Source organism: Centruroides vittatus, unplaced genomic scaffold (genome assembly GCF_030686945.1).
Source record: "Centruroides vittatus isolate TY-2023 unplaced genomic scaffold, ASM3068694v2 scaffold_576, whole genome shotgun sequence".
NCBI classification, from domain to species: domain Eukaryota; kingdom Metazoa; phylum Arthropoda; class Arachnida; order Scorpiones; family Buthidae; genus Centruroides; species Centruroides vittatus.
This window is the reverse complement of record NW_027122713.1, coordinates 151710-168235: the sequence shown is the minus strand read 5'-3', so window position 1 is coordinate 168235 and position 16526 is coordinate 151710. Positions and strand designations below refer to the sequence as shown.

Genomic DNA, 16526 nt, shown 5'->3' with positions numbered 1-16526 from the left:
GAAACGAGTTTCAATGAAGTAATAAAGTTGATTTTTTGAAAGTATGTTGATTATTTTCATTGCAAAACATAATGAATCACAAGTGAAAGAGTGATTTTGCTGCATGAATATCAATTATAGATACTTATAAAACAAGTTGCATAAAAATTTATAAAAATGTAATAATTTTTAAAACTAATAATAATCAAGAACTTTTTGGATGATATATATCATGTGAATATGTATTTATTTATTAAAAATTACTTATGTTATTACTTTAACTTGTGTTAATTAGTTTATATTGGCAGTATTTGGATTCACATATTTAAAATACTTTTGATATTGTTATGTAGTTTCATAAAAACATGTTAATAAAAGTAAACAATAAGACAATTTACTAGACAGTCTTTAAACATATATTTAAATTACATAAATATGTATTAATATTGTTAATAGAACAAATGAAACTTTTTGAGATTAAATAACAATGGAGTAGTTTTTACAATAATATAATAATAATTTATTATATTGTGCATCGTTATTCATTCTTAAATATTAGTTTCTATGTATATATCAGAATCAAGAGAGCTGTTAACAATTTACCTGAAGCCTGATTATCAATTCTTAATTACACTATTTACTCAATTTTAATTTTGTTTTTTATTTAAGAAAAATTTACTATAGCAGATAATCAGTTTTCATAGTTTATAAGTTTTATTATTTTTAAAATTACTTTCAGTTTTATACAAGAAAGACTTTGTTCTAATGCTTTATAATCAATGATTAGTCAAAATACTTTTAACAGAAATAATAATGGATTCCTAATAGCTTTTCAAATATAAATAGCTTAAAATCTGAATATAAAATAAACGAAAACAATGTTTGTTTTCATTTTACCAGAATTTTTACTGTAAAACTATTTTTAAAAGTATTATTCTAAGTCAGGCTTGGCCAACCCAAATTGTTTTGCGGGCCACTTTGATCACACGTAACATTACGGTGGGCCACAATTTAGGCAAACATGCTTTTAAAAAAGTAAAACAAATACAAAATGAATAAGATTTTATTGTTATACGAAGAGTTCGTACTCACACTTGCGCATTATAACAATGACACATGCAAATTTTCATTTATTTAATTGTTTTGGTATACACATAACGGGAAACAAAAGTTTTAATAGATATATAATATCACTTAGAGGGCCACACAATTTAACTTGACGGGCCGCAGGTTGGCCAGGCCTGTTCTAAGTGATAGATTATTTTTTCTCATTTATAATAATGCTTAAAAAGCAATTGATGGTTTAACAGCTGTTTAAGTAATTTATATATTCATCAAATCTACATTATAACACAGTAGCCCCTCGTTATATCACACTTGTCAGGAGTCAAAAAAAGTGCAATATAACCAAATACTAAAAATTCTGGGCTTATACTAAACAGATTATACATGCTATGGAATCTCTATCCTCTATTCTTTTATCAGCAAGTGTTTCTGATATAAAATAAGCTTAGTTTTTCAATACTGAATTTTATTAGTGGTTGTATTGTGTTAAATGATGATTACATAAACATCAATACCACAAATGCTCATTTAGCATTATTGTTTCTTTAACAATGACATTTAAAGACAAAATATCAGTTGCAATTTTATTATACAGTACTATATTCCATAATAAATCGCTTATTAAAAGTTTGTATAATTTGTATTTGTCAATAGAAATTATAAATACAGTAATTGAAAATTTAAAAAACAAATATTGAACATATAATAGAACATCAAAATTTTTAAAATTTTTACTGTGTAATTTTATAACATTTAAAACTTTCAAACCAACTCAGGCCACACATGAGAAAAAAGAAAACAAATGCAGGTAAATCACAATTATTTATTCATATATGATTATAAATTAACATAGATATATTTAATATGACCTCCGGAACTATATAAATATAATATATTCGAAATATTTGGCCGAATATTAGTAACTTTTAGTTTTAAATTATTTTTGAGATGTGAGTCTGTTAGCCAATTTCTTTTTTCACTTTTTACTATTCATTGCAGGGGTAAAAATTGTTCACATACACAAGTTGTAGAAAACAAGCAATTATTTATTGTGATGATGTCACAATGCCAGGCTACTATTTTTAATCATATTTTTTAAATTTATTTAATTTAAAATATGTGCTGTCCACCTCAAATTAGTAGTGTCATGTCCCCGTATATCATAAATTTCCTGATAAGGAAAAGTTTCGGGGGAAAAATTTTTAAATTGAAAACATGACTTTCAGTTTACATTGGAAGTTCATATATAGTTAATTGGGGCCTCCTGCTCCTAAGCTTTCCATATCTCGTCTCAGCTTTCATCTAGCTAATTCAATTTTCAAGATTAAGAAAGGACAGACAGGAGACATCGGGAATTTATAGGTCTACAATTTTTTCAAATTGCAGCCCAATAATGATACAATTTTTTTCTGCATACTTCTTTAAGTTGAGAAATTGATTCACTTTGATAAAAGTTTATAAAAGCTTGACAGATTTTTTTTCCTTAAAGTATCTTTCAAATCAAAATTATTTTGCAAGTCTATTATCTCCAATTGAAGTTTGTCTGAAATATGTTTCTACATTTACTGAGAAAGGTGCTGTAAAAATCTCTATTTCATTTTCTTGGCTAAGGAGTAGTATAATAGATATAGATTAATGGTATGTAATTTGCAAAGAAACCAAAAAACTAAGTGCAACGACAGAAAACATTTTTAATACTTTACAGCTCTACACAAAGTATCAAGTGAAGTCAGGTTAAACTACTGGACATATACAAAGTGGGCTTTTAGTATTTACTAAGAGTACAGACCATTCAATGTCTGCATTTAAAATTTTTATTTTATATATATATTTAAATATTTTGTGCAATGTGGACCGCACAAAATACTAATGTGGGCAACATGTTGCCCATCCTTGCCCTAAACCTTGCTGTAGGATTCAGAGTAGGCAGATCTGCAATATGAAAGAAAATCCAATCATAGAAAAAATAAAAACTGCCATTATTAATAACAACAACAGATTAATAAGATTAAGATTAAAAGATTATATTGTCAAAAGATTAATAATGCTAATAGCAGCAATAATGTTTAATGACAAATAATGAACAGTTTGTGACCAGAAAAAAAGATATTAATTTGTAAATTTTTGTTCACTGGAGATTATATTTTTTTAATAAAATTGAAGACAAGGTCTGCCCAAAAGGGACCACCATTTATTTTTTCTGTGTTCCAGACAATACACATTCTTGGTGACTGACCTTTCTTTGTAGGCTACTTGTTGCCAGATGTTCAAAAAGTCTTAAAAACATAAAATATATCCAATTAAAATTACGAATAATTTTTAAAAACGGAACTGGTGACATATAGACATCTTGCTCGCATCCATCCACACCTTCATTGGGGGTGTTACTGCTTTTATTAAAAAAATATAATCTCCATTGGATGAAAATTTACAGACGAAAATTCTACATGTATCGTCACCAGGGGCAGCTTTCTTAAAATTTACATTTTCCAGTGCTTGTTTTTAGTAGATAAAATGTTTTCTGTATGTCACCAGTTCCTTTTTTAAAAATTATTTGTAATTTTAATTGATATATTTTATGTTTTTAAGGCTTTCTTTAACTTCTGGCGACAAGTAGCCTACAAAGAAAAGTCAGTCGCCAATAACGTGTATTGTCTGGAACACAGAAAAAATAAATGGTGGTACCTTTTGGGCAGACTTTGTCTTCAGTTTTATTAAAAAAAAGGATATTAATTACAGTTCAACAGGCTATTGATGATGATGATGATTAAGTAGAACAACAAGCAATCAATAAACACCGGATTTAATTCAATAATTGAAAACAAGTTAACAATACTTCTTCACCCAGCACCTACAATTACTTAACGATCATCTAATAACACTAGGATACTATTACTTGACTCCACTGAGCTCTCATCAATTTATACCTCTTCCTTGTATTACAACCGCAGCCTGTGTCATTTATATAGTCTCATGAACCTACTGTAGATTTTGAGTATTCCCTGTTTGCAGCAACTTGAGTTTTGACAATTCTATAATATCAATTTACTGATGGACTAAATTAGTTTTATAATACTAATTGATTTGTTTCAAAGTTACTTCCTCTTTCTGGAAGTTGGAGGTCACAGTCTCTGACATCCTCCAGGGAGATCTATTGCAGTTGGTTAGATTACTTTTGTCTTTCTGGTCAGGAATGTGTAACTAAAAATCCCCAAAATAAACCTAAAAATATATAAAAAATAAAACAAAATTTGTTCCTCACACAGTAAGTTATAACGTTTTAATACATCTTGTATATTATAAGTTCATTATTGATATATATATTTTTAAAATGCACTGGACAGACCTTTGACAATAGCAGATGTACATTCCTCTAATTAGTTCATTAACTTGAGGCCTACCGGAAATAAAATTAGAATAATTATTTGTAAGATTTTACAATAATTCAATTTTTAATACATATTTAGTAGAAAAATATTTTGCCATCTTATTTTAGAAGAACATAAACTTACGTAATGTAAATTTACATAAGCTTACGTTTTTTAACAATGATTTGTTGTAAAGACTTTATAACAAACCCGAGCCTTATCTGGACATCATAAAGATATATGTATAAAGTAAATTATATAAAACAAGATTGTTTTTTACCACTTACTAAAACTAAATTTAATGTATCTTGTTTCCATATATATAATATCATATATTTAGACACCATCATCTGTATTATACCTATACCATGTCTACGGAGTTTTATATTAAGTTTTACTTGGAACTCTCTTGATTTTGTTATGTATTAAAAGAACTGTGAACTAATATATAAAAGTTTAAAATTGTTGTAATATCACAATAAATCAGTTTTTTCTTGTGAAATTTTGTTTTTATATATTCATAATTCAAAGTATTAATAAGTTGTATTGAAAAAATATATATATTGTAATTACTTTACATTACTCTCTTTTGTAACTACAATTGATCTAGTTTGATTTGATAAACATAACAGGTAAAGAGTCAAGTCCAATAGAGAAAACACAGATAAGTGAAAAAAGTTCAAAGTTAATTGAAGAAGAAAAGAAAAATATAGTAAGCACGGTAAGAAATAATAAAATATAAATGTAGTAAACATGGTAAGAAAAAAATCTAACAGACTCGAGATCTACTTATTCATTTGCATGAATATGTTCTTGCATGCTCTGGTGATGGTCAATACTGTATTTCTCTTTTATTATAATAATTAAAAGCATAAATCAATTCAGTTGCATTGTAAAATGTAACCGAATCAATTTTTTAGATCATAGAGATTGGACTAATCAATTACAGTTGCTATATTTAAATGGAGGACTAGATACAAAAAAAAAAATTTATATAACGTCACACAATTGTAAGAGATCCTACTTCAAAACTAATGTATTTTTACTAGACTACGAATATTGAATTTAATGTTAATACAATTCAAAGTTTTAAGAAGAAATTATATAATTAAATACTTTAAAATTTACCAATTAAAACATCAATTTGTTATTTGACAGACTTGTTTTCTAAAATATTTAGAATATTTATTGTAGTATCAGAAAGCCATTTGTAATATAGAAACATTAGAAATAAAGAAGATAAAGATGGAGAATTGTTGCTAACTTTATGCTCGTTCCGTGTTGAAAATTCCAAATATTAAGTACAAAAAAAGAGCTAATTAATCAAAATATGGATATATTTTACTATAAACTTTATACTGAATCCAAATTTATATAACTTTTAATAAGAAAAATTGTGTATTTTCATTGGATACAAGTTTTTCTAGTATGATAATATAAACAAAAATAATTCGATAGTTTAATGAACATAATAAAATGTTATTCTATTTTTGTTAGTTGTAATAGTTGCATATTTATATTGTTAATTGCAGCCTGCATAAAATAAGGATTTTTTTAATGTTACACCACATCAAAACTCGTTAATTTATACAGCAGAACATATATCATCAATACGTTGGAGGTCTTGTGAATATTTAATATAAATTTTAAAAAATTGTTAAATATCTTATTACTGCTATTAGTGATTAATTCAACAATGCACTGTTATAGAAATTGTAAATAAATGTTACCATAAATATTACTTTATTACAATTTTTCTTATTTTAGAAGCAGTTTGAATTTAAAAAAAAAACTGATTCTTAAATTCTTTCTATTCTGAATTTTTTTAACACATAGTATGCTCTGACAATAAAATAATAAAATATTTTTGGATTACTTTATTTTAAATTATTAAAATTTCAAGACTTGGCAATTTAGTTTTAGGAATACAAATTTAGAGAATATTACATGGTATAGGGAAAGAAGCTTTCAGTTATAATTGATACCATTTTGAAGAGATACTAACATGTAATGTAGGACACTTGTTATACTACATTTATACAACAAAAGTTAACCCCAGTCAAGCCTTTAAATCTGCTAAACTTTGTCATTTAAAGCTGGAATTAGATGAACCCAATCAGTATTTTAACACCATTTCAATGGAATTAACTTCTTAAATCAGGTTAGTGATGCGATATCACATCATTTGCCACCTTCCGGTATTAACAACTGTGAAAGAATGGCATCATTTTTACTTAATACAGTGGTAAAATGTGAAGTAGATATACCTGTAAATAAAATATTTAAATATATTTACTTAGTTATCTAACTTTATTTAAGATAAAAAAACATGGATTATTTCTTTTTAGCTCATTTTAAATTTTCTGCACTAATTCTTTTGTCACATTAAATTTAATGTTTGCTGCATCCTCAGTTTATCATCTTTTCACCATTGACTTAGTTTTGATGAACAAGAAATAATTTGTGGAATGTAAATATAAAATAAAAGAATAATTTAAATCTGTAATTGCACGTATTACCAAAAATTTTGTTATTATTATTTAAAAATGAAACTTTGCATTTTAATACAGTATCTCCTCTTTTCTCTGAAACTGAATTTGTTAATATTAAATTTTATTTTCTATTATTTATTCTTTTAGAGAATTGGTCAAATGCAATCAATTTATAAACATTTGAAATGCAAAAATAGTTTAATAATGATGATCACTTACCATCTCTGAGGTCCTTATTGCCATATTTTGGTTATTAATTTGAAACGAAATTTAATATTAGCTCTCCTCTACTCTGAATAACAATAATGGTTTGCGCAACACAAAACCTCTAATGGAACTTCAATGACAAATGATATATGGATAAGTCTGTGCTGGGATAAACCTGTCACGGACAGGTCGTGTCAAACATTGAATGTACTCTTACGTATTTGTAATGGATTCATTCCTGAATTTAGTTATATCATGTATTTACAAGTTCTATTTAATAATGCATTGTCAGATTAATTACTATAATACAATCTGAGTTGTAACTGAAATTTGAATTGCAAGTAGAACTGTTTAAAACTAAAAAAAATATATATATATATATATATATATATGGGAATTTATTCTTGCAGTTCACTTTATTTCTTATAAAAAAAAATAATCACCACAAAGATAAAAACTGTAATTTAAATTAACATTGAAAATAATTTTTAAGTTTTAATTATTTGATTTTTTTTAATTTTTTCCTGTTCCAAACATGACTAGTATGTTACATAAAAGAGATAATCTTTAACTGAATATGTGAGCTGTAAGTTTTGGCTCTCGGGAGGACTTATCATACACTATTGATGCAGTAGGAGAAAACCACACGGAGCCTGAGAGTCAAAATGTAGAGCTTGCATATTCAGTTACAGTAATATAATGACAAAAAGTACATCACCATCTATAATAATAATCTTTAGTAATTTCTTTTTTCTATAATATACAGTCAAACCTGTTTTTATGCGGGGGATAGGGACCACATTAAAAAAAACGCATTAAAAAAAAATCTCACGAAACTTCACGAATGGCTGTAAATAATAGTTTTCGCAACACAATTAAAAAAATAATTTTTTATGTGGTCAACAGGGACCGCATAAAAAAAAGTCTCACATAGAAAATAACTCAAAACCGTACGAAATAGAATTTATTGACAACAGATGTCAGCACTTGACTGCATCGTCTGGTCTGTCGTCTGTTTTACATATTTTTGTCCAGGTGGTGTTTTGTTGACTTAAAAAGTAAATTATTTCATTTTTTCGCATATTCATGCAATAATATTACTATAATAAGTGCATTTATGCTATAATAAGTTTATTTAGCTATAATAAGTCAACGTAAGACATGACGAATCGCACGAGACTAGTCGCCAACTATACCGCACAAATTAAAAATTCGCATTAAAAAAATCGCACAAATAAAAATCGCGCATAAAAACAGGTTTGACTGTATATATATATTCACTCTTTGGGCACTAAGAGGGTGTTTTTATGTCCATCATCCTGGGTTTGGCAAGGCCCAAAATGATGGCTGCTGAGTGATGAGGAACAGAATCTTGCTTATCCAGGTCAGGTCACACATGAAGATTTTCTAAGAATAGCTTGGTGATGCCTTTCCTGCTTTGGCCGTTTGGTTTTCAATAATCTAAATTTTATTCTTTAATTAAACTAACTAAATTAATTTTGATTTGTTATAAATTTTTGTTTTATAGTAGGTATAATGGACAACATATAGTATATTGTCTTATACAATGAACATTAATTCTTCTCCAATATATGAACGAGGATTCTATAGACTTTTTCTAATAGGAACATTAATTTTTGTAGCTGAAATATCTGCTGTTTACAGAAGAAATTCTTATTTTTATTAGTAATTGAAGTTGGTTACGCAGGAGGGTTGTAAAGATAGTAGTTGCAACATGTCTATATGTGACCAAATATATATTGTAGGCCCAACGAGCATTTACTTTCCTTCAATATAATCTCCTGCCATATTGACGACCTTCTGTCAGATATCTGGAAGGTGCTGGATGCCAGTTTGTTGATGTATACAAATGTGCTCTGATGCTTGGATGATTTCATCTTGGATGTGAAAATGCTTTCCTCTAAGTGGTTTCTTTTAGTTGTTTGAATAGATCAAAGTTACAGTGGCTTATGTCTGGAGAGTATGGTAGATGTTTGAGAACCTCATTGCTGCTGTGCTAGCATATTTCTCAAAGGAGCGGCAGTATGACATCAAGCATTGTCATGCAAGATAATGGGTGGACATATTCTGAAAAATTGCTATTTTTGCTGCATGGTAGATCAAAGTGATGATCCAGGAAATGTTGGTAGTATGTAGTGGTAAGTCTTGTTTTAAGGAACTGCATGGTATAGTAACATGCCTTGGTCATCATATGTCACTATCAGCATCACTTTCATGGATCTGGGTTCTTGGTGCAACTTCTTTGGCCAAGAAGTTGGGTACCACCAGTTGGATTGTGGTTTCAATTCTGGTTTATATAACCTTTTCATGTTTCATCTAATGTGATGATCCTCCCAAGGAATGCACAACCTTCTCAGCTCTAACATTTCAAATGTTCATTTAGAAGCACAGTTGTGACATTTCAGCACCTGATTGAGACGACAAGGCACCCATTGTGCTTCAATTTTGTGGTACCCAAGCACTTCTTTCAACACATGCAACACTGTTGTTTGGCTGTCTGTCTCACTGTCCATCATCAATCCACCTCCATCGACAGTTCAATTAATTGAGTGTGATGAGATTTGATTCTAGGATGATCAGAACTTTTTGCATCATTCACAATATTAAGGACTTTGCAAAATGTTTTCTCACATCACATCATACCACCATCTGATAAAATAATCCATCAGTGCCGCATGCTTCTCGCAATCCTTTATAAGGTTCTTTAGCATTTCCTTCACTCACCACCTCAATCTTTATCTACGCACACTGTTTCTCCTTCAAAAACATTATATAGGGCAGTCTAGTTCAACACCACAAATTTAATGTTTCATACACATTTGTCTTTATGACATGAACCAATCCATTTGTGCCCTAAACACGAACTTCCCACTACACATTCTAGAAAGAGCAGTGATGTCACTATCTAATATTTGCAAAGGAGACAATGTGTTGCCGCTACTTCCTTTACGACCCTTGTAAATAAATTGGAAAAAATTATTAAATGTCATTTACTCAAGAATATTAAAGGTGATGAAAGTATTTCTATAACTTCGTGTCACACAACATAAATTTACATGAATAATTATATATTTATAATTCTAAAATTATACTAATTATTTTTGCTTCAAATTAAACTTCTAAAAGCCTTTTGAAAATCTTGCAACACTGTGTTTAGCAGTTGGAATAAAGGTGGGGATATCATTTCTAACAGATAATTGTTTCAGTGCTTGTATTATTGTAGTAAGCTGCCAAAATTTTGAGTCGGTATTATTAATAGATTAATAATTACATTCAGTAAAATGTAAGATGAATCCTTATGGAAATAGAATAAATAATAATATAGTTTAAATCTTTCTTTTATATATATAAATTTATATATATCTAAAATTGCATTACTTTCAAGAAATCATCTTGCACAACAACTATAAATATTTTATAGCAGTAGAAATGGTATTTTGATATTTCTGATTGTTGACAAACTTGAAACAGTGCAAGAAAAAGATTGAGAGCATTTTTCCTTACAAAATAAGCAAAAATTTTTGAAATAGAATAAACTCGACAAGCAATTATTTATTGTGGCATCTTCACAGTGCCAGGCTGCAATTTTTAATCATATTTTTTAAATTTATTTAATTTAAAATATATCCACCTCAAATCATTAATGGCTTGCTTCTGTACATCATACTTTTCCATTAGCAATAGAGTCATGCCAGTCATCTAACACCTTTCGGGAAAACTTCTTGAATTGAAATAAGATGATTTCCAGTTTGCATTGGAAGTTTGTATATAGTTAATCGGGCCTCCTGCCCTTAAGCTTTTCCATATCTGGTCTTATCTTTCACTTATCTAACTCTGTTCTTGAGATTAAGGAAAGACAGACAGATGGACGACAGTAGGAATTCATAGGTTCACAATTTCTTCAAGTTGCAGCCCATTGAAAAATGATGAGCTACATTAAAAAATTCTTTGTTTCTTAAAGGTTAAAAGTTTAAAAGTTAACTTTGTTGTGCAAAAATCAAACTTTATTTATCTGAAATTGTTTGCCTATTAAATAAACAAACACTTACTTCACTTACTTTCTACATCAATTAATGGACATGCTATATATTTACATTACTTACAGAAAAATTATAATCTTTTCATCAACTTTTATGTTAAAAGTGCATGGTTAATTGAAAATAGAACTCTTTGAAGTAGCACAAGGAATTTGGTGATGCTTTGAGTCAGATTTCACGACATAAACTGGCAGTGCAGCAAGCAATGTTGGCTCAAGTTATCAAAAGTATTTGCGAATAAATAAAATTTGAAGTTCAGATGTTAATTAAGTAAGATGATTTCTTGAAAATTAATGTATTTTCAATATTTTGAAGATAACAAGTATTAAATTTATGTATTTATTGATCTTTATTAATTGTCTAACAGATGTTATTTTATTAATTAGGGTTTCCATTTTAATATAAAAACAGTAATTTATAAAAATGCAATTAAAGTTCAAATTTTCTAGTACATATCATTCATGCAATATAAACAGTTTTTTAGAGAAAATAGAAAAAAAATGGGTATGAGCAGAAAAATGGAAGCTCTAATGCAGGATCGGAACATTCATTAAAGATGGTATTAATTAATTTAATTACAAATTGCAAAATATAATAGAAATTCAGATTTCTCCTGTCTTTTTGACAGGCCAAGACACAACATTCTGCCTCCCCTGATAATTCAGATAGTGGGGAGGACACCTCTTCCAAGCAATATCTCTTTTTTGACAACAAATCCAAGGTAATAACAAGAAAAACTTCTAAATGAAAAAATATTATAAGCGAGGAAACTTATCTTTCTCTTATTCTTGCATGATAATACTTGTTATGATATATAAATGAATATTTTCAAATGTATTTATCCCCTTAACTGTTGTGGAATAACACCTGCAATACTTAGTGAGAATGAGCAAGTTATTTTCTTTTAATTTGGTATCTAATTTTTTTTTATATATCTTGCATACACTAATCAATAAATCAGTCAGTTAAATTAGTTTTTCAATTAATAAAATTAATTTCTAAAATTAAACAACAAAAACTGAATTTTAAGGTTCATTTTATTTTAGTAGTGTCCAAAGTATAGAATACAAAGAACATAGAAACAAGATTTGTTTTTACTGTACCACGGCCTTTGCTGAACTGTGTCTTCCATTTAAATGTGTTATTAATAATTAAAATATATTTTTTACTTCATTTCTATTCAGAGTGCTGCTGAAAATTGTCTCGCATGCCACAGGTTGCCGACCTCTGTTCTAAGTGATTATTTTCAGTTTTAGCTTTTTTTTCCCTGCAGATTACATCTTGAAATTATGAGAAATATTTGTTTAAAATAGTCTGCAACTGCATTAGAGCAGATAGATTGGTTTTATTTGAAAGAAATTTGGGAATAGTCAGTCAGATTAAATAATGATGCTACTTAAATTAACTTGTAGCAAACAATAGCCTTTACTTACTTTAATGGGAATGACAAAATTTATTATTTACATAATTTCCATGTATTTAAATCTGTTCTGAAATTATTTATTAAGATAAATTTATGCAAAAATTGTAATATAGTAGGCATTACATGTTGTAATTGTCAATATTGTTGTTTAATGTTATCAGAATCGGTATTCTCAAAACACGAAACTTTACTTATTACATGTATTTAATGATGATAACCAAACTCTGAAAATATTCACTTAAATAGGCATTTTTAAGTGATCTTTTTGTTCTGTCTCACACATTGTTAGTTCAGTCAGGGGTGGCCAAACCTTGTCTCAATACAAGTCATGTATCAATTATTGGAAATATGCAAGAGCTGTATTCTCTAATAGAACAGTATTATGTATATAAAGTTTACCATTACTAAACCTTTAATTCTGGTAACATAGCATTTAAAACAATATCGAACTAATGCTTTTGACCTTAGGGGTAAGGTCGAAAGAGTTAGTTTGATAGTGTTTTAAATGCTATGTTACCAGAATTAAAGGTTTAGTAATAGAGTTCATTGGTACCTGTAATTAAACTAGAAGATTTTGTTACATTAAGTTTATAAAAAGAAATTGTGTAAGTAGCCACAGTATGGGTCTTGAAGAGCCACTTGCAGTTCACAAACTGCAGTTTGGCCCCCACGGATTTAGTTGATAACATGCAATAATTATCAGTTATCGGTGTTAACCAGTGCATTAAATGTTAGTTGGTTTAATTTTTGTTTGTAGTACCATTAGTTTTTCTTTCCATTTTGTCCCATGGATGTTAAAAGACCCCTTTTTTCCTTACCTATTGCATTTGGCCAGACCCAAAATGGGGCAGCCAGATGGTCAGAGATGAGCTCGGCATATTTTAGGACAGACCACCCAAAAAAAAAAATTTGTTGTTTGCTTAGATTTGATCAGATCGGAGCAATAAGCTTGCATCTCGACGAACTTTGGCCATCCAGTACCAACAGTACCATAGTTTAAATTATTGGCATTTCTCACTTACAAACAACACTAGGGCAGGCAAACATATTATTTATCATTATTACTAATTAATAATCCTGCAAATTATATAAATTTTTAATGTTCGTTCAGTGTCGGGATTAACAAACCAGAATTTCTACAAATTGTCATCTTATTTACTTTTTTGCTTAATGTTGCCTATATTGATTAATATCTGAATGATGATTCCCAAAGTGGTTGCAATTGGCAGATTACATCATATTTCATTTAAAGCACAAATTCTTTAATAAACCTTTCTTACAGATTATTTATTGTATATGTATTGTACTTCAGTAACAATAAAATATTTTTTTATATATAAACAGTATCAGTAGCTCTGTTTGATATGATTAAATTCAAATTCATTTCTTAAAACTATTTATTTTTCTGTTCTAATGAATTTTTTTTTTTTTATTCTCCTTCAAATTAGGACCTCTCATATTTGTCTTTTTATAACATTTTTGCTTGTATAGTACTAATTTATTTAAATACTTTTTCTGATTTAAACCAGTGCTTCTCAACCTGTGAAGCCACAGAACACAATTTGCATACTTTTTTATGCAGAACATTAGCATCAATATATTCAAAAAACTGTAAGCAATTCTGCATTTACCATTCTCAGAAAACAATGGAGCAATAAAACTGATAAACTTTATTGTATTGAATAAAATAGAAATGTGGAACTGCTACAAATAAAGTAATATGTTGTAGTACATTAAAGTGTTTATTGCAAATTTATTACAAAGTGTTTACTTGCAGAATACAGGTCGAGAACAACTGATCTAAACTAACAGATATTATGATTTGTATGTGTAAAAACTGTTTTAAAAATCTTCAGGTTTGGAAAGTTCAGTCAACATACAGAAAGCACAATCACTTAATTATAAATGTTTTTGAAAATACGTCGGATGGCAAAGGTTTTTTGTAAAAAAAAAAAGACACAGTTGTTCCAAATAAAAAATGTAAATGTTATATAAATGCTTTTATTGTTTTAAATATGGTAATAATAAAAGATGGCTATTAGAGGATAAATTTAAACCAGTGAATAATGAGAAATTAGTTTGCTGTTGATCAAAATCAGAATAAATTCAATATATTTAAATTTTTTTACACAGTTGCCATTAGACAGTTAGCAGAATCAAAGACTCTTGATAAATTATATCAACAGTCAACAAGTTTGTCATCTTAATGATTATATAAAAAAAGATATTGTGATTTTTACATGCTATATTAATTTTAATGTTTTTTTTATGTAAAATAATTAAGTTAAACACTCAAGGTTTAAATCTTTTAAATGATGCTAATACATACTTGTACTTACTTGTATGACTTTCTCTTACATTTATAACCCTTATGAAATTTCATTTATGTGTATTTTACTTAGTCTCATACAAACAAAATAAAACACTGTTTACATAAATGATTTGACTTAAACCAGTGGAGAGATTGAAAAATCTTTAAATGAATGACTACTCGTATTTTCTTGAATGGTGAAACTTGGAATAATAAAAATGATAATAGTAATAATAATAATGAAGAAATACAGTATTCATAACAATATAAAAACCATCAAATTTTAGATTTATATAAAATTATATTTTAATTTTGAAAATTGATAAGAAAATACAACTGTTCTAAAATATATAATTAATAAATACATTAAAAAATTTGTTATGAATATTTAAATCCAAAAATATTTTTATATTGCTCATTCTTGCCAAATTTTGCATACATCTAACAAAGAATAATTTACTAACACCAATCTAGAAACTGAGTAGCTCCTTTTTTTGGCCTTGCTTGCAGCTTTTCCTTCGAGTGACTACACTCTTACTCCACGATCCCATGTGGAGATCTGCAGTTAGGGCCGCATTGTGTCTCTTTGTGCTCGGAATAATCATCTTGTGGCTCTAGTGTGATGGTTAGTGATATCCCTCTTCCATCTCCTTATACTCCCGTCGTAATCGCTGTACTAATATGCTAACAAACTCAATTAGCCTTATTTTTTTTCTCAAAGATAAAGCTAAATAAACTAAATTTAATTAATTTTTAAGCCAAATGTTCTATTAATAATAGATTATTTTTTTTTGTTTTAGTCTTGGATACCTCAACCGCCTCCGCCACCCCTTTTTGATGATGACGATGAAGATGAAGACGATTGGTTAAAGTGATTAAAGTAGATATTTTAGTAAATGAGCTAAAACTTGTTTAAATCTATTCTCAGAGGGATGATAATTGGTGAAAATGGACGAATCACGAATTCCAAACACTCCAGTATGATTAATTTCTCTCTTGTGAATTTAGTTGAAATGATTTTTACAAATTTATACTTACTCATCTAATATAGTATACTTTGTATAAAGACCTATTCTTTCTAATTATAAATGAATATTGATCATGTATAATGTATTCAATATATTGATATTTATTATGTCTATAAATAAAGAATATACAAATAATTTGCTTATAAATATTTGCATTTTGTAGTTGCATTTTGTTAGGATCTTTAATATACCAAACTGAGAGTATATTTTATTCATATTTCTATTTATAAATGAATGTTAAATCCAATTATATGTTATAATATAAAATCTGAAGCTAATTAATTACATTCTGATCTATTTAATAATTAAATCAGTGCTTGAATTTACAGAAGTTAAACAAGCTACAGTTCAGGGCAGTATTTTTCAACCCTTTTCTAATAGCAGCACCCCCAACTTTGGTCATTTTTTTTGCAGAACCACTACTGTTTTATCAATTATGTGGAGTTATTACACTTTTTGTACTTTTATAAAACATGTAAGAAGTGTTACAACACTGCTCAGCACTATTTGGTGGCACTTGTGTTGTTGCAGCATCTCAATTGGAAACCACTAGTTTATGTCCTCTTGTTAGGAGTTAGAGTTTAGGGCTTTGTGC

At 28.1% G+C, this 16526-nt stretch overlaps 1 protein-coding gene across 9 annotated transcripts in view; it reads left to right on the top strand.

Moving 5' to 3' along the window:
* Positions 1-16078, top strand: part of LOC136989437 (FK506-binding protein 15-like) — a 114758-nt gene extending 98680 nt beyond the window's left edge. For 2 of the 9 annotated variants that reach the window (XM_067287580.1, XM_067287576.1), the window contains 4 exons: positions 5045-5133; positions 11798-11890; positions 15414-15528; positions 15704-16078. In XM_067287580.1, the coding sequence (XP_067143681.1) occupies positions 5045-5133; positions 11798-11890; positions 15414-15521 (290 nt within the window). In that variant the 3' untranslated portion in view covers positions 15522-15528; positions 15704-16078. The remainder of the gene's footprint in view (positions 1-5044; positions 5134-11797; positions 11891-15413; positions 15529-15703) is intronic. The other 7 variants (XM_067287577.1, XM_067287579.1, XM_067287581.1 and 4 more) reach the window with 7 other exon arrangements.
* Positions 16079-16526: the final 448 nt, after the last annotated feature.